The 19,623-nt window shown below is 41.9% G+C and overlaps 1 protein-coding gene across 1 annotated transcript in view; it reads right to left on the bottom strand.

Moving 5' to 3' along the window:
• The window catches only part of CPPED1 (calcineurin like phosphoesterase domain containing 1), a 56,528-nt gene that overhangs the window by 17,399 nt on the left and 19,506 nt on the right, over positions 1 to 19,623 (bottom strand). Inside the window, exon 3 of the mRNA XM_075179781.1 lies at positions 1,499 to 1,921. Within this exon, the coding sequence (XP_075035882.1) occupies positions 1,499 to 1,921 (423 nt within the window). The remainder of the gene's footprint in view (positions 1 to 1,498; positions 1,922 to 19,623) is intronic.

Consider the following 19,623-nt stretch of genomic DNA (forward strand, 5'->3'; position numbering starts at 1 on the left):
TGTATCACTTTGCGTCAAATTAAACATTGGCTACAGTGTTCACAAGCTTTAAAGCTTGATAGTATGTAATGGCGTTCTATGCCAGTGCCTCATTAAGTATGTAGTACGCTATGCTGTAAGAAGCTTTGAACGCTTTGTTAAAAGCTAGAACAAGTACAAGGTTTTGTCTACATTTTTAACAAACTTTGTTGGTAATACCCATGAGTACAAGTCCTTAGCGAGGTCTGTGGATGAGTTGAATTATATAAGAACCAATGATCTATGCCAACACCAAATTTAGTTCATGTCTAGATAATGATTCTGACTTAGCCAGCAGATACTGAAGTGCTACAACTGGAACGATCATACAGAACAAGTAAGGGAATGGTATGCTGTCTTATGTTTCCCTCACAGCAGTGGGGTCCTTCTACCATTTAATCTCCTGCCATTGAGTTGGCAATGGATGGTGAGGAAGTTAACTTGTGTCTGAAGGTTAACTTGAATCTGTTTGACTGTTGATCGAAGTGTTTTCTCCACCATTTGATCAATACTGAACTGCAATCTTCTATGAATTTTCTCTTGTGGCTACGTTTAGGGAGGTTGTCCGGAAGAGAACATTGTGCCATGAACGTACACTTTCTGACATTTGGAAATTTGAACATTAAAGGTCTCTGGAGATTGATTTATAGCCTTTATATGGTACATACTTAGCTACAAAAATCTGACCTCCTCAGACAATCTTCCTTTTCTCCATGCTCATTTCAATACACACAGTGACCCAAAACAGGAGAATGCGGCATTTTCTCTATTCAAGCTTACTTAATGAGTTACTTGTATATTACATGCACCTTCTACTCACCAGAGGTGAGTTCAGTTCCAAAATAAAGGAGAATCAAATGCTTGAAATCTAATTATTTCTAAGTATGTCTAAGAGGTGCCAATCATTTTGTCTGGCCCATTTAAGGATTTCTGTGTGGAATAACCTAAGGCTTAGTAGATTTATCTGATTTTTGTGTTTTAGTCCAGTGCAAACCCAAAAAAATACATATGTGTACGTCAAAATACTTTTTTTAGGTTCAACAATTTTCTGGAAGAAAAGATGTATTATTAGAAAAAAAAAAGGTGCTTTTTGGTAGATATGATCATGTGCTAAATGATCTATACCTTAGTTTGAGCTTTAAACTACGTATTTATATTACTGAAAGCACCAAGCAAACTGCATTAAAGTGACTATTTTTACTAGAAGTCAGAGCAGCTGACAATATCAAATCATGTACTCTGTATCTTGGAAAGAGTAATATATTATGCCTTTTGGCAGATTCAATAAATAGGGATTAAGGCCAAAACTCTTCAGGCAAAACGTGTTTCTCCGTGTTGGAAGGCAGATCAGATCTCAGTAATATGTTTCTGTAAACCTCACAGAAAACATACTGGGGATATGAGTGTGTTATTTTCTTCTACAACAAAGCAGACAAGCACACAACACTACAAATTATTTATCAATATTAAAGCACATTACCTGCTTTATGAAACACCTCTAATAGCTCTTGCCTAGATGCTTTTTCCAGGTTGAAATAGTTGTTTTCTTCGTCTGGATCCTGAAGGAATAGAGGAATGTGTTGAAATATGATGGCTCTCTTGCACTGCCGCTCTTTGGCTAGGGCCAGCTGATCAGCAAGCCACTTGTCTTGATGTTCCTTTTGCTCAGGGCATTTGCTTCCATCAAAGAATAGCTGTGAGTTTAATACAAGAAAGAAAACTCCACCAACCCAGAAGGAAAAGTAGTCATCACCCCAGTTGTTACAGAAGGTCTGTACAGTTTCAAGGGTTGGAGCATTGCCTATGTCATGGTTTCCACTGACAAACACCAGGGGGATTTCACTGTTGGTCTTCAGGAGAGCAGTCTTAAGATCACGTTCCTGAGCTTCTTTCCACTCGATTCCTGAAAAAGAAATTAGAAATACAGTAAAGAAACTATAAATCATTATGTTATAGGATAGCAACCTTAATTGATATGAACCACAGGCGTTGAGAATTATGATATAAAAAGATCAGATTTGATTTCAGAGCATGGGAAACTCCCTGGGTTATAGATATTACTGCGCTGCCGCTAAGAGCTCAATTGCGGTGGAGCTCTCGGCCGAGTTAGTAGTGCATCATACTACAATGGGTTTTTTTTTTTGCCAAGACCGGATTGCCCAAGGAAGATGCCAGAGGTGCCATCTTTGATACTTAAGTGAGGAAATAAAGAGGTTTAATGAAGGCAGTGTGGTGGTGTATTTATTTCAATTGAAAAAAATTCAATCCAGTGTCTTTTTTGTTTACATTTTTTTTGGGGTGCATTACAGGTCCCATTGGACCTGTAATGCATGCCAGGCATGTTGGAACTTCTGGTCTCTGAAGTGCCAGCGTGCCCTGGCAGCTGTAGGAATGCTGGAGCTTGTAGTACTACAAGTGTTATCATTCCCCAACCACTTAAAGGCAGCTGGGACCTGTATGCAAAAAATGACAATTTAATAATTTTGTTATATCATCAGCACCAGGGGGAAGCAGGCGCCTCCTTCTGCATAGTACGTATGGTGCGTTAACACGCCCTTACTGTACTCAGGCTACTCTAGCCAGCAACTTCCCTCTTCCGTATAGAGAAACAAATAGCAGAGACATTCGCCATATTAATGCGCATGCACAGTAGGGAAAAGCACATTTTGTTCTTTCATTTTGGACTTCTGTCCACAACACTACATGAACCCCCTAACAAACAAAAACAGAAACAGAATGAAAAAGAAAAAAAGTATTTCTCAAGCATAATTCACAGCACTAGACAAAAATAAAAGATGATTGCGAAAGTTAACAAGGCATGAAAGAAATGACATTGCAACTAAGAAAACAGTTTCTGAAATCCCAGATCCTATTCTCATTGCTCAGCTATGTCTCAAGTATATGTGTTATTAAACTAGCTTCTCTGCAGCATTTTTCTAAGTTTTGAAATACACTAGTGTCCATTTAGCTTCCTGTATGTGCACATTATTGGTTCACCTTGCGCTGTGAAAATAACCTCCATGCTTCATTTCAGCAGATCTTCGCCACACAGTCCACATATGCTCCTCAAAAAAGTATTACCTCATTCATCACTCCCACTATCACTTAGCTCTTTTATATTACCACAGATGATGGGGAAAAGACAAACAAAAAGTTCTCAGAGACTTTGGATAAGAAACTAACATGCCTGAACTTTTCTCATAATAGGAACTATGCCATCACACAAAATATTATATAAAGGAAGCACAGATTAAAATATATTATATCCACTGGAAAAACATTTATCATCTCTATATCCGTTTGACACTACTGGGCTACTATTTGCCGCGTAGCTGCTAGAAACCCATTTAACTCTTTAGCTTCTCCAAAATACTAGCCAGTTACCACTACTATCCTCTACGTCAGCTCTATACTCTCCTTACATTTTCCACAGATAATCCCTGGATGAGGTACACACCCACTCCATTGTTACCTTGTCTGCCAGCGATATTCCAGCTCACTAGCTCTCCTCCATAGTCTTACCTACCCATTCACCTCCATCATCTGTATACTGTACTCACTATCACACCAGTGACAACATAATCTTCCGTAGCCCTTTTTACTTAAGCTTTATAATACATTAAGATTAACATCTTAAAGTAAAATAATGTGTGCATAACTAACTACATATAGTTCTGATTCCAGCAACACTCCCAGTTTTATATTAAATATCTCTATCTTTGGCAGCTGAGCCAAAGACAGAGAGGTAGAAAGAGAAGAGAGAATGGAGGAGAGAGACTGATTGACAGCAAAAGACTGAAAGATTAAATTAGAAGATTTCTGTTGAGGGCACCAGATCCTGGTACAAAGTTAAACAATGATTAATAATATAAATGTTTGGAAGATATGTACATGGATGTTATGCATATAAAAGATAACTGTATGACCCGAAACAGTAGCTTCACACTGAAAGCGTTAGTAAATCTACCGCATAGGAATGTGTATTAGGACAGCATAGAAGGAACTCAATGTTTCCTGGACAGGCTCTGTCAGGCAATTCCATAGAATAGGTCTACAATCTGGAATTGTCTTTAGCAAATGCCTAATAAAAACTGAATGTTAAACTCTTCTTCTCTATAACTTATTGGTTGATGTTCAATGATTTAGTAATAGACAGTAGAAGTGAGCCTGCAGGTCCATCTAATCTGACCTGGTGTGTGTTGTTTTACTTTTATTTTCGGATTTAATTTTCTTACCTTCTTTGTATTGTATATATTTTAGATTTAAGCACTAACAATAGGCATAGGTTCGTTCCGTGTATTCTTAAATTATTTTACTGTACAAGTCCCCACCAATACTACTGGGTGATCATTCTATGGATCTAGCACAATTTTTGTAAAAGCCTCCTTACTTATATTACCTTTCAGTATTCCTAACTCCAATTATAATGTGTGTCCCTTTGCAATAGAAAGCAATAAGTTGGTATTATCTAAAAGTATGCACATATAATATAGAGAATGGGATTTTAAATAAGATGTCATATCCTAGAACTGTATATATGATTATACTAATGAGACCCGCAGAAACTGCACATATCAGTTTAAAGTTTACTATTTGTGTATTATGTCTACCTAAGGAATTCTATACTGTTGACCCATCATCCAACTTGTTCATGCAATAAATTGAAGGAAGTCATGAGCCAAGAAATAGATGCGAGCATTTGGTTTAGCAGATAATTTTAAAGCCCTTCTGAGAGCAGGCATTCTTTGTACATGCTGTGGGAAGTCAAGCAGAAAAAGGATGTGTGGCCAGTGATAAAGAACCATTTGACATACAGTAGGGACGCGTGTTTATAAGAACACTGTTTGTGCTCGCTTAACCAGTGTGTGAGTGGGAGTGGGGGGCTGAGTGCAAGAGGCAGCAGTGCTATGATAAAGGGTAAACTATACCTCAGTTGTCAAGCAAGACCCAAATACAGGACGCACACAATTGAGACAGGAAGAGTCGGGGCAAATGAAAGTGAATTGTAACAAAATGGTAAGTAAAGAAGGATGCTTGTGCCACTGGTTGCGGCCTCACAATGAAACAGAGAAAGTATTAATTTTAGATTAGAACAACTTCCTAGGGCACAAATAGAAAAAGGGTGCACCCCTTCCAAAAGAGGTGGATTTTTGCCATTGTTTTAGTAAGGTACCTGTGCATCACTTCACCTTCTGAGCAGAGATCTTTATCCTACACCAGAAACTCTAAGAAGGAAAGGGCTGTCTGTTGGTTAAATTGTATTTCAACACATGCCCTGATGCAAACTGTGCAAAGTATAAACTCAAAAGATTGCCATGTAAAGTGTATTACCCAGAAGGATGTGCTCTGGAAATGAAGTGGCTTATTTGCACTACCAGAAAAAAATAATTAGATTTGTTTAATTTGTTAATGTCTCTCCAAAAACATCTTTATTTAAAACGATTTCAAGACTTAGGGCTAGATTTACTAAGCTGCGGGTTTGAAAAAGTGGGGATGTTGCCTATAGCAACCAATCAGATTCTAGGTTTCATTTATTTAGTACCGTCTACAAAATGATAGCTAGAATCTGATTGGTTGCTATAGGCAACATCCCCACTTTTTCAAACCCACAGCTTAGTAAATCTAGCCCTAACTGTAAGTTTCAAATAATTCTTCTGCAATTCATTTAATGAAACATGGTTTGTGAAAAATGTTGTAAAATGTACAAATGCCAATTTTTATGTTTTTTACATTTCAAATAAAAGTTTTTTTTAAAAAAAACAAACAAAAAAAAACATTTTTATAGAAAGTCCTGTGAAATGGGCTCTTCATAGAAATGTTTCCTACAAACAAATTCATTTTAACATTGGCAAATGCATCCAGTTAATATTAACAGTTATCAGTAATTAACACACTCCTAAAAAGATAAATATGTTATATTTGAGTTAATAGGCAGATTTAAGAGCATTTCATAAACATGTAAATTCCTGCTGAAACCAAACTTTTTTCATCTTGAATCCAAATGAGTAATTTGTTGATTTGTTCTACAGAGGTACATCTCTCAGTATCCAAGTTGCCACCACACAATATCCGATTAATGTGTGACAGTTCAACCACCTAAGGCTATGCAGAGATTTTAATGAGATGTCATGCTTGATAACAATCCTTCATATTTCTTATTACTATGCTGTGCAAGGAGATAGGTTTATGTTTACATGTAACTTCACCTTAATTCATCCTTCCTGGCTCCTGCATAGCGTAGAACAAGAAAAAGTAAAAGTCATCTTTTGTAGCTTTATTTTAAAGGACACCTGCATTTGTCGGAAGTTAAATTACAGAATATATATATATATATATATATATATATATATATATATATATATATATATATATATATATATATATATATATATATATATTAGGGATGTGCACCGGCGACTTTTGAGGTCTCGTGTTTTGTGTTTTGGATCCGGATTTTCGTTATTTTTGAGGTTCGGATTTGTCTCGCAAAACACTTGACGAAAGGTCTCAGTTCGGATTTAAGGTATTGGATTCGGATTTTTTTTGAAAAAAACATAAAAAGTTTAAAAATCAAGTTTTTGGGCTTATTTTCACTCCTAGGCTATTATTAACCTCAATAACATTCAATAACAAGCATTTCCACTAATTTACAGTGTATTGTGAACACCTCACAATATAGTTATTAGTCCAAAACGTTGCAACAAGGTATCTTTCTGGACTGCGTAGAGGAGTGGGTCACCACAATATATATTAAAAACCCTGAACTTTTATGATTCGCACCAATAATTGTACCTGGACTGCGTAGAGGAGTGGGTCACCACAATATCTTAAAAACCCTGAACTTTTATGATTCGCACCAATAATTGTACCTGGACTGCGTAGAGGAGTGGGTCACCACAATATCTTAAAAACCCTGAACTTTTATGATTCGCACCAATAATTGTACCTGGACTGCGTAGAGGAGTGGGTCACCACAATATCTTAAAAACCCTGAACTTTTATGATTCGCACCAATAATTGTACCTGGACTGCGTAGAGGAGTGGGTCACCACAATATCTATTAAAAACCCTGAACTTTTATGATTCGCACCAATAAATGTACCTGGACTGCGTAGAGGAGTGGGTCACCACAATATATATTAAAAACCCTGAACTTTTATGAATCGCACCAATAAATGTACCTGGACTGCGTAGAGGAGTGGGTCACCACAATATATATTAAAAACCCTGAACTTTTATGATTCGCACCAATAAATGTACCTGGACTGCGTAGAGGAGTGGGTCACCACAATATCTATTAAAAACCCTGAACTTTTATGATTCGCACCAATAAATGTACCTGGACTGCGTAGAGGAGTGGGTCACCACAATATATATTAAAAACCCTGAACTTTTATGATTCGCACCAATAAATGTACCTGGACTGCGTAGAGGAGTGGGTCACCACAATATATATTAAAAACCCTGAACTTTTATGATTCGCACCAATAAATGTATCTGGACTGCGTAGAGGAGTGGGTCACCACAATATCTATTAAAAACCCTGAACTTTTATGATTCGCACCAATAAATGTACCTGGACTGTGTAGAGGAGTGGGTCACCACAATATATATTAAAAACCCTGAACTTTTATGATTCGCACCAATAAATGTACCTGGACTGCGTAGAGGAGTGGGTCACCACAATATATATTAAAAACCCTGAACTTTTATGATTCGCACCAATAAATGTATCTGGACTGCGTAGAGGAGTGGGCACTGGGCACCACAATAAAATATATAAAAAACCTTCAACAGATCTGCATTACACTACACATACGGCTGCTCCTCCATCCTCTCCATCATATACATGTTGGAGTTTTAGCGTGTGACAACCTCTTGTTTTTGATAATGTCAGTGCATTTGGAATATTTTTCAATTTGCCCCACACCACTGAATGTACTTTATCTATGATACGCAATACGCATCTATCTATCTTGACTGCGTAGTGTGGTGGCCCCGGTACACAATTTGGTACCGAGGCCACAATATAATTTAAAAACCCTCCACGTGTCGGAATTCCACCAAACAAGTATCTGGACTGCATAGTGGGGTGGCCCCGGTACCCAATTTGATACCGGGGCCACAATACCTCCTCCAAACATGCTCCAGACAATTCGTCATTGACAGACCCCAGACAGACAGGGTCGTAGTGTTATTGTTTGACTTTGTAAACCCAAAAAAATGTCCCTGTTGCACTTGCACATAGTCGTGCAATGAAGACTGACTTTTTCATTTAAAGGCACGATCTTTAAAGTGTCAGAAAGAGAGAGAAGACACAGGAGAGGAGAGTTGTAGCTGGGGACCTGGGGTGGAAGCTCCCAGGCTCCCCCAGCATTGCCTGGAAGTCTGAGCGTGGTGACTAAGCCAGGGCAAGGAATGTGTGCCCTGGATGAGGGGGAGAACTCCATGCCACTATAGTGAACCCAAGAGAGAGGGGGACACTGCACATGGAAGAGGCCCTGGAGTGAGGGCTGCTACAAGAGGCATGGTAGCTGTAGTGTCAGATCCTGAGGCTGAGAGTACACAGAGTGACGTGTCAGAGCACAGGAGACATTATCCCCGCAGAGGAGGGATGAGCTGCAGTTGAGAGGTCTGTTGTTGAAATAGGACATGCACACTTTAACAAACCAATCATTTCAGCGACAGGGCCTACCAAACAACTTTGACTGAAATGATTGGTTTGTTTGGGCCCCCACACCAAAAAAGCTATTCATCTCTCCCTGTACAGACTAAACAGGCTCTACTGAGGCAAGATGTCGTCCTCATCCTCAACCTCTGATTCCTCTCCCCCTACAGTGTGTACTTCCTCCTCATCACACATTATCAATTCGTCCCCGCTGGACTCCACAACCACAGGTCCCTCTGTAGTATCTGGAGGGCAGTGCTGTACTTCATTGAGGAATTGATTATTCATTTTTATAAACATCATTTTTTCAACGTTGTGAGGAAGCAACCTCCTTCGCCGCTCACTGACCAGGTTCCCCGCTGCACTAAAAACTCTTTCCGAGTACACACTGGAGGGGGGACAACTCAGGTAAAATAGAGCCAGTTTGTACAGGGGCTTCCAAACTGCCTTTTTTTCCTGCCAGTAACAATATGGACTGTCTGACATGTCTACTTGGATGGTGTCAGCAAAGTAATCATCCACAATTTTTTCTATTGTCACAGCATCCAATGCAGAGAGAGTAGACATGTCTGCAATGGTTGGCAGGTCCTTCAGTCCGGACCAGATGTTATCAGCATCCCCGCCAGTGCCTCTTTTGGGAAAACTGAGCTTTTTCCTCGAAGCCATAGACGTGGAAGAAAATGAGGGTGGAGCTGTTGGCATGTCACGGTCCTCTTCAGAGGACAATCTCCTGACCAGCAGGTCTTTGCACCGCTGTAGATTTGTGTCCGCCGGAAACAGAGACACAACATACGCTTTAAACCGAGGATCAAGCACGGTGGCCAGAATGTATTCCTCTGACTTTAAAAGAGTGACCACCCTCGGATCCTGGCAAAGCGTACGAAGGGCTACATCCACAAGAGCTACATGCTTGCTGTAATCGCAATGGCTTACCAGCTCCTCCCTCACTTTCTCCAGCTGCTTCTGCAACAGCCTGATCAGGGGAATGACCTGACTCAAGCTGGCAGTGTCGGAACTGACTTCTCGTGTGGCAAGTTCAAATGGCTGCAGAACCTTGCACAACACGGAAATCAGTCTCCACTGCGCTTGACTCAGGCGCATCCCCACTCCTTTGCCTATGTCGTAGGTGGCTGTGTAGGCCTGAATGGCCTTTTGCTGCTCCTCCATCCTCTGCAGCATATAGAGGGTGGAGTTCCAGCGCGTCACAACCTCTTGTTTGAGGTGATGGCAGGGCAGGTTCAAGCTTTTTTGATGTGCTGTAGGCACTGGCTGAATGCCGAAAGTGTCCAGCAATTTTGCGGGCCACCGCAAGCATCTCCTGCACACCCCTGTCACTCTTGAGGTAATGCTGCACCACCAAATTAATGGTGTGGGCAAAACATGGGACGTGCTGGAAATTGCCCATATTTAATGCCCGCACAATGTTACTGGCATTGTCTGACACCACAAATCCCCATGAGAGTCTAAGTGGGGTAAGCCACTGGGAGATAATTTCCCTCATTTTCTCTAATATGTTGTCAGCGTTGTGCCTCTTATTAAAGCCTGTAATGCACAATGTTGCCTGCCTTTGCATGAGCAGCCATTTTGTAGATGCTGCTACTGATGCAGCTGTTGCTGTTGCTGCGGAAGGGGATGCATCTACCCAGTGGGCTGTCACAGTCATATAGTCCTTCGTTTGCCCAGAACCACTTGTCCACATGTCCGTGGTTAAGTGGACAGTGGGTACAACCGCATTTTTAAGAGCACTGAGGACACTTGATCGTACTTCTCTGTACATTTTTGGTATCGCCTGCCTAGTGAAGTGGAATCTCGAGGGGATTTGGTACCGGGGACACAATACCTCCATCAACCCTCTAAATCCCACTCCACTGATGGCGGACACCGGGCGCACGTCTAACACCAACATTGCAGTTACAGCCGCAGTTATACGCTTTGCAATAGGGTGACTACTATCGTATTTGGTGGTCATGGCAAACGACTGTTGGACGGTCAATTGTTTGGTGAAAGACTTAGCGGTCTTACGACTTCCCCTCTGGGAAGATGACCGACTAACAGCAGCAACAGCAGCAGTGGCAGTAGTAGGCGTACCGCTGCAGGATTCCTCGGATGAATCCCGTATTGAGGAGGACTCAGTCTGGCTGCTGACTTGGGCTGCAGGACTGAATCTGATGGAGATTGTGGAGGAAGTTGACGAGGAGGGTGTTGCTGGTGTGTATCCAACTGGACCACGGGATTTAGGTGTCCCTGTACCGATGAGGGTCCTAGCCCCAGTTCCTGAACTAACCACTGAACTATGAAGGTTATTCAGGTGACGTATAAGGGAGGATGTTCCTAGGTGGGCAAGATCCTTACCCCTGCTTATTTGAGCTTTACATAAGCTACATATTGCCATACATTGGTTGTCTGGATTTGGATAAAAATAACTCCAGACCGAAGAGGTGCATTTTTTGGTCTTCTGACCAGGCATGACGATGGGTTTTTTCATCCCATGGACATCAGCTGTTTCCCCCCCTGGTGCCTCATTTACAATAACCACATCACCATCCTCATCATCAAGTTCCTTCACAGCGCCAGCTACATCATCAATAGCCTCCTCCCGAGCCACCTCTTCCCGTACAGTGATGGGAAGGTCAGGCTTGACAACCACCAACACCCTTGGACTCGCCTTGGGAATTTGTGATAATTTCTCTTTAGAAGGCAGAGTTGTTTGCTGTTTTGTTGCTGACAGCATAACTCTCTTCAATTTTTTGTAGGGGGGGGGAGGAGGAGGAGGGCTAAGATCCGTGGGTGAAGCTGAACCACTAGTCATGAACACGGGCCAGGGCCTAAGCCGTTCCTTGCCACTCCGTGTCGTAAATGGCATATTGGCAACTTTACGTTTCTCCTCAGATGATTTTAAGTTTCTCTTTTTGCTACTTTTTCTTAACTTGGGCTTTTTGGATTTTACATGCCCGGTACTACGAGATTGGGCATCGGGCTTGGAAGACGACGTTGATGGCATTTCATCGTCTATGTCATGACTAGTGGCAGCAGCTTCAGCATTAGGAGGAAGTGGGTCTTGATCTTTCCCTACTTTATCCTCCAAATTTTTGGTCTCCATTATATGTAGCACAAGATACTGCAGAATGTGTGAACTTGGTAATATTGCAGTACCAATGGACTTATACTGCTGGATTGGGTTTGCAAATTTGGTTATAATTATTATATATTTATTTTTTTTAAAATTTTTTATTTTTTTTTACTTTTTTTTTATTTTTAAAAAACTTGGGAATAGTGGGGAAATAACTATGCCCTTAGAAGCACAGAGCACAGGACACAGCACCACTGGACTGAACAGGACACGGCACAGGACCCAGCAGCACTACGGAACTCAGCAGGACAGAGCACAGGACACAGCACCACTGGACTGATACTGCAGAATGTGTGAACTTGGTAATATTGCAGTACCAATGGACTTATAATGCTGGATTGGTTTTGCAAATTTGGTTATAATTATTATATTTATTTATTTTTTTTAATTTTTTATTTTTTTTTACTTTTTTTTTATTTTTAAAAAACTTGGGAATAGTGGGGAAATAACTATGCCCTTAGAAGCACAGAGCACAGGACACAGCACCACTGGACTGAACAGGACACGGCACAGGACCCAGCAGCACTACGGAACTCAGCAGGACAGAGCACAGGACACAGCACCACTGGACTGATACTGCAGAATGTGTGAACTTGGTAATATTGCAGTACCAATGGACTTATAATGCTGGATTGGTTTTGCAAATTTGGTTATAATTATTATATTTTTTTTTTTTTTTAATTTTTTATTATTTTTTACTTTTTTTTTATTTTTTAAAAACTTGGGAATAATGGGGAAATAACTATGCCCTTAGAAGCACAGAGCACAGGACACAGCACCACTGGACTGAACAGGACACGGCACAGGACCCAGCAGCACTACGGAACTCAGCAGGACAGAGCACAGGACACAGCACCACTGGACTGATACTGCAGAATGTGTAAACTTTGTAATATTGCAGTACCACTGGACTTTTACTGCTGAATGTGTGAACTTGGTAATATTGCAGTACCAATGGGCTTATACTGCAGGATTGGTTGTGAAAATTTTGTGGTAATTAAAAAATATTAAAGTAGTTTTTGGTATTTTTTAAAAAAACTTTTTTTTATTTTTTTAAACACAGGGGAATATTGGGGAAATAACTATGCCCTTAGAAGCACAGAGCACAGGACACAGCACCACTGGACTGAACAGGACACAGCACAGGACCCAGCAGCACCACTGACCTCAGAAGGACAGAGCACAGCACACAGCACCACTGGACTGATACTGCAGAACACAGCACAGCACAGCACAGCACAGCACAGCACAGCACAGCACAGCACAGAACTTAACAGCACAGAACTAAACAGCACAGAACTAAACAGCACAGAACTAAACAGCACAGAACTAAACAGCACAGAACTAAACAGCACAGAGGACCACCTAACACACCCTCCCTCTACCCTGATCAATGCCCGAGTGAAGATGGCGGCGACTAGCGGGGAATTTATAGGATCCGAGTATCGCGAGATCCGACAACGGGATTATGAGTCAGAGCCTCAGTTTCACTTTTGAATTTGGCGCCAATACCCGGATCTGTCTCGGATCCGACTCGGATCCGCAACGTTCGGGTGGGCTCGGATTTCAGAAATCCGAGTGCGCTCATCCCTAATATATATATATATATATATATATATAAATATAAATAAGTGCTTGAGACATTTACATGTGTATCTGTAAATATTACTAGCAGCTATTTGAGGCAACTTGCACTTGAGGCTTAGAAATGTTTTAGGTTTTGATACCATGGAAGTATGGTTTCCCAGACTAGAATGGTACCTAATTTGTAGGGTTTGCTTTGAGTAAAGGGGGTGCAGGAGTACAAATATGCACTTACTACTTTTATTTACACAAATATGTTTCTTACTCTATTGTGTGGGATTGACCATCAGACAATAAAGTGAGGCATCCCACCGTTCAAATATTATTTCACAGGGGAAATTTGGACTATAAAAGAGATGCTCCATTTCTATTTACATAAATATTGTGATTTTATTTGGATTTCATGATTGAGCACCAGATATTAAATAAAAAAGGTCCTCTAGTTTGAAAGAGGGGTCTGTAGGACAGCTAAAACACAGCCATCCTCCCAGCCTCCAGACGCAAGGGTGGTGAATGGAGTCTGTTAAAAAACCACTAAAATACATCAGACTGTTGTAATGCTTTGTTTCAAATGTATTGCTGTAAAGAGACAAACCTCTGATTAGCTGGGAACTCTGGGAACTGATTAGCAGCTGGTTTAGTTGCAAAAGAAAGCAAAAGCTAAACACTGCTGGTCATTGCAGTGCCACAATAGTTAAAGGTTCAAACTGTGAGTTGGGTGTGGTCCAATAATTGTAGTACCACACCTTGTGGGTAACTCAGTTGTGAATTGGGTGTGGTCCAGAAACTTTTATTGTTTGCCTGAATGCTGAGAGAAGCTAGGTTTCATTTCCCAGCACAAACTCCTGTGGGAATGGAAGACATTTTAAGAACCCTAGTGAATGTGGCAGCAGTGCAGGAGGAAAATACCCGACTTCTCCCCGATATCGCTCAGGGGAGACGGGATAGAGAGGCTCCAGCTACCGCCACACTACAGAAATTAACTTCTGATGATGACGTGGAGGCATATCTAATAGCCTTTGAGTGTGCCGCCACCTGAGCCAAGTGGCCACCTGGGTTTTGGTCCGAACACCTGGCTCCCTATCTTTCAGGAGAAGCACAGTGAACCTATATAGACCTAGATGAGGATCAGGCTGGCGATCTTCAGCAGCTGAAAACCGCCATCTTAGCGAGGGTTGGAGCAGTGAAGGCCCAACGATATCATGACTGGAGGCTCTCCAAAGATTTATCAGTTCGGGCTCAGCTTGCTGAACTTGGTAGAACACTAAAGAAGTGGTTACAGCCAGAAAAGAACACACTGCGGGCAGAAAGATCCAAATTCTGGCCATTGACCATTGTATCCTGGGTATGGACCGAGGGCTGCAAAGGTGGGCACTGCAGCGGATCCTCAGTCATATGAGGAATTGGCTGCTGTAGTAGAGAGATACAGCGCCTTGCAGCATATGCCCAAACCTCCGTTGCCCGCTCCAAAGTTTGTGCCTCGGTCAAAATCTGGCATATAGAACAGTGGACCGGATGTTGGTGAGGAGAGATTGCTTGATAAAAAGGCAGCCAAACTTGCTTCAAGTGCAAAGAGCCTGGACATTTGCGGGCTCAGTGCCCAAAGTTAGTAGAGCCTATGGATTGTTCACTAGCGCACACACAACCAAGCTATCCGAGCTGCTGTACAATGAGTCTATTTACCGGGAAGTCCTGTTCCGCGTGACTGTGTTTGTGAACCACCATCTGGTGCTGGTCCTGGTAGATTCGGGTAGTGAACTGTCCTTGGTTTCCAGCTTCATATTACCAGAGAAACTGATTCATAATCTGCCCAAAGTGAAGATACTCTGTGTCTATGGGACTGCCGAGGAATATGACAGGACTCTTTTGCCTATTATTCTGAATGGACAGGCAGCAACAGTGATAGCGGCATTGCCCCAAAACTGCCATACCCTTTAATCCTGGACAGAGACTTTCCGCTATTCAAGCAGATCCTCCAGGAGCGAATCCAGCAGGACACGTCGCCAATTGAAGCACCAGCCGAAAGTCCAACCTTGATTGAGGAGCTTGAGGGAACAGCAAATGGGAAGTGCCAGGATCTACTACAAAACCTGAAACAGACAATTCAGGAGAATACACCTCCTAAGAGGTGGAAGCATAGACAAAGAAGAGCTGCACAAGTACCAACGCGGAACCATACCCTAGCATTGTTCAATGGCGAGACCTCGGGTGAAGGGGCTACGCCTCCCAACGAGGACTCAGACTGGGCAGGATTGTCTAACTTGTTTCCACTAAGAGACTTTGGCTGAGACCAACTTGGGAGATTTTGCCTTAGGTAATGTCTATAAGAATGTGGTTGAGATTAATGGGGTTGAGAAGGCTCACAAGCCTGCAGAAGGTATTGCCTATTATAAAGAATGATCTGTTGTATAGAGTTGCTAATGTACAGGGTAGAACTGTAGAGCAATTGTTAGTGCCGCAAATCCATACATCCCTTGTTCTCAAAGCTGCACATACACATCTGTGTGGGGGACACTTGGGGGAAGATAAAACAAGGGAGCATATATTACTCAGGTTCTATTGGCCAGGAGTGTACGAGGCAATAAAAATGTTTTGCCAGACGTGTCCTGGTACCCACACAAGAGAGTAAGCTCTTCACCCATTGGCAGGAGCCATATGAGGTGGTTAAGGCTGTGGGGCCTGTTAATTATAAAGTCAGGTAGGAAGGCTGGAGGAAACCTATTCAGACATATCATGTCAACTTTATGAAACCTTGGCATGATAGGAAGGAGCCACAAGCCACGTTGGTAAACGCAGTTGTGCAGGAAAACAAAGTTCCCATGAGGGACGATCTGTCCCCAGGGCGGAGACGACAGACTGAGGAAATGGTTCAGAGGAACCTTGACGTGTTTTCTGAGGTGCCAGGCCGTACCACGCTCATAGAACACAACTTAGATACACCTCCAGGTGTGGTGGTGAGAGTAAGACCATACCGCATTCCTGAAGCTAGACGTGTAGCTGTGAAAAAGGAGATTAGGAAAATCTTGGACCTTGATGTCATTGAGGAATCCAATAGCAACTGGAATAGCCCCATTGTGTTAGTGGCCAGCCAAACGGGAGTATTCATTTTTGCAACAACTTTAGGAAGTTAAACGAAGTCTACCGTTTTGACACATATCCGATGCCCCGAATTGATGAATTAGTGGAAACCTTAGCCAATAGTCGGTACACCTCGCAACATTAGATCTAACCAAAGACTACTGGCAAATTCCCCTAACACCATCTGAAAAGGCTAAGACAGCCTTTTCAACCCCAGATGGGTTGTTCCAGTATAAAGTTCTGCCTTTTGGGCTACATGGGGCTCCCGCCACCTTCCAAAGGGCCATGAATTGTCTCCTAAAATCACACCAGGAGTACGCAGCTGCATACCTAGATGATATAGTCATCCACTCACAGGACTGGGAGACACATCTACCCAAAGTGGAGACAGTATTATCCTCGCTTAGGGAGGCGGGTTTAACCGCCAATCCAGAAAAATGCACATTGGCTACACTTAAGGCCAAATACTTGGGGTATTTTGTGGGACAGGGTCAGGTGAAACCCCAAGTGGATAAAATAAAGGCCGTCAGAGATTGGCCCAAGCCTGTGCAGAAGACCAAGCTGAGAACCTTTTTGGGCCTAGTGTGCTACTATCGCCGGTTTATGGCTAATTTTGCCATTAGGGCTGCTCTTCTTACAGAGCTCCTAAAAAAGGCTTGTCCAAACAAGCTGGTCTGGTCAGAAGCAGCGGAGACGGCCTGGCGGGATCTTCGGGTGGCTCTGTGTTCGGCACCAATGCTCCAAGCACCAGATTTCAACAGGAGATTATATCTCCAAAAGGATGCCTCTGGAGTAGGTTTGGATGCCATGCTGTCGCACAGGTTTGATGGGACAGAAAAACTCATCCTCTATCTTGGCCGCAAACTTCTGCCCCGGGAGAAGAAATACTCCACCGTGAAGCAGGAGTGCTTAGCCATCAAATGGGCTGCCGAGCCTCTCAGGTACTATCCCCTGGGTAGGGAATTCACCTTGGTCATTGACCATGCATTACTGAAGTGGATGCACAGGAACAAGGAGGGGAATGCCCGGGTAACTAGGTGGTTCCTGGCGCTGCAGCCCTACCACTTTACAGTGGAGCATAGGTCAGGGAGTCTGCACACAAATGCGGACGCCCTTTTCCGCCGGGATGCGCTCTCTGCAGTGTCTGCCTCACCAAGGTTGGCGATGCTAAGGGGAGGGGTATGTGGCAAAGAGGGAAATTTGACACAGTTGCCATATAAGGGAACAGGTAGGAACACAGTTAGTCTGCAGCAGCAGGTTGCATACAGGGTTAAGTTTTCCCTAGGTTTCTCTTTTAGCACACACACACACACAGGTGTACCACATGGGTACGATTGGTTTGTAGTGCTTGGGGTGGAGGATAAAGACACTGTCTGTATGTGTGGATGGAACCACCAATGCCAGTAAGTGGCTGGCTTGCAGACAGGGAAGTTATGTCTAGCCAGATGTAGGTGGTGGGGATTTTTGTGTTACTTTTTCTGGATGACTGTTGTACCATTGCTAGAGCTGTTTACCATCCTGACAACTGCTAATAAACAGTTAAATGGTTCCACATACCTGTGTCCGATTCCTGCGAATGCTGTACTTTCTCACAATGTCTATTGCCTTTGCCCCTTGACCTTTGTGCATGAAAAGCAAATGTTCACTTTAATATTTTGAGCTGATGCTATTGATCAGATTTGACCCCAGTGTTGGCATATTTGTCAAAAATCTTTAGGATGAAGCTCCCAGTCATTCTTGTCAAGTTTTCTTTGACTCAAGTAGTCTGCATGCATTGTCTGTGTCTGGTACGTGATTCACCATTACACAGTTTACAATCTTTTCTGCCCACAAACATAATTTTTGTTTTGTAATAACTTTTTATTTAATGTCTATGCAAATAGAAATAATGCATTTGTACAAATACAGATAGAAATAACATAGAAAAAAATAAAATTTAAAAAATAAGAGGGTAAACATTCAGTAACTAGGGCTGGGGGAATGGAAGTTGTGGCTATAAGGGGTGGTGGGGGGTATAATGAATCACAATCATTTATGTTATGTTAAGTTTATACATATTACAATAGAGGGGATGTATATTGTAGCTGCCCTATTGTTGTCCTATTTAACTAATATCTTAATAAAGAGGCCTCCGATATACATGGCTAGTTTATAATGGAGCATTTCTGTATGAGGACTGACTTTGCCTACATAGCCATGTGGACCAAACTAAGAAACATCATTCTACAGATAAATTGAGAAGATTTTGTCTTCTTGAACTGCCATAAAGACTTGCATGAGCAACTACTGTAGAGTTCTACAGTTACAGTTCTGTATCCTATGCTGTGGAGAAAAGCCATTAAAGCATGTCAGATGGCTTTTAGTTCTTTTTGATTGGAGAACATCAAAGGCTACTTCAAAGACCACGTTCCATATTTGAACAAGGTGTAAAAATGCGCCCCCGAACAGACTGCTTATATCAGGGTGACATAATTTTGAAGTATCAAACATTTTACTTTTGGACAATTTTCATTGTTCAGCCATACCTTTAAATCCCTCTTCATCTTTTGTGGTAGGCATATCAGGGTGTCCAGGGAATTTTGTTCTTGACCCCAGATTATAAGAGAAAGTTTACTAGTCTTTTCATATGCATTTTTATCCATGGAACTGCTTCAATAAAGGCTGAAAAGACCCCCAGCAGCAAGGCTATATATGATGAGAGGATACTAGGCCAGATACCTCGGACTTTAACTTTTGAATTTTGTTAGGGGGCAAGAATATATTCGCTAAGTGAGTTCAACATCAGGTCCAGAATCTGGACTTCTTACATCATCTAAGGTTGTGTTTTCTGCTCTAAACAATAAAGGTTGGGTGACTAGTAACACATGATCAATACAGCCGCTGTCTCAATTTGCTATTATGGTCCACTTGTTGAGTTAAGAGATGATAATATAAAAATATCTCCCTCAATTTCACTCTCATATTCTACATGCTCATAGGACAAATTATTGTTTAATACAAGTAATCCTGAGAAGTTGTGAGACCTTTCCTGTGTAGAGTAGTCAGGAATTTAGGTGTTGCTATCTCTTGGGTTACTTCTGTTAAAGGAATCGGTAAAGGTGGAGGCGATTTAGTTTCTACAAAAGTAAAAATGTTTTGTTACATA

The sequence above is a fragment of the Mixophyes fleayi genome, chromosome 7, assembly GCF_038048845.1.
Source record: "Mixophyes fleayi isolate aMixFle1 chromosome 7, aMixFle1.hap1, whole genome shotgun sequence".
Taxonomy (NCBI): Eukaryota; Metazoa; Chordata; class Amphibia; order Anura; family Limnodynastidae; genus Mixophyes; species Mixophyes fleayi.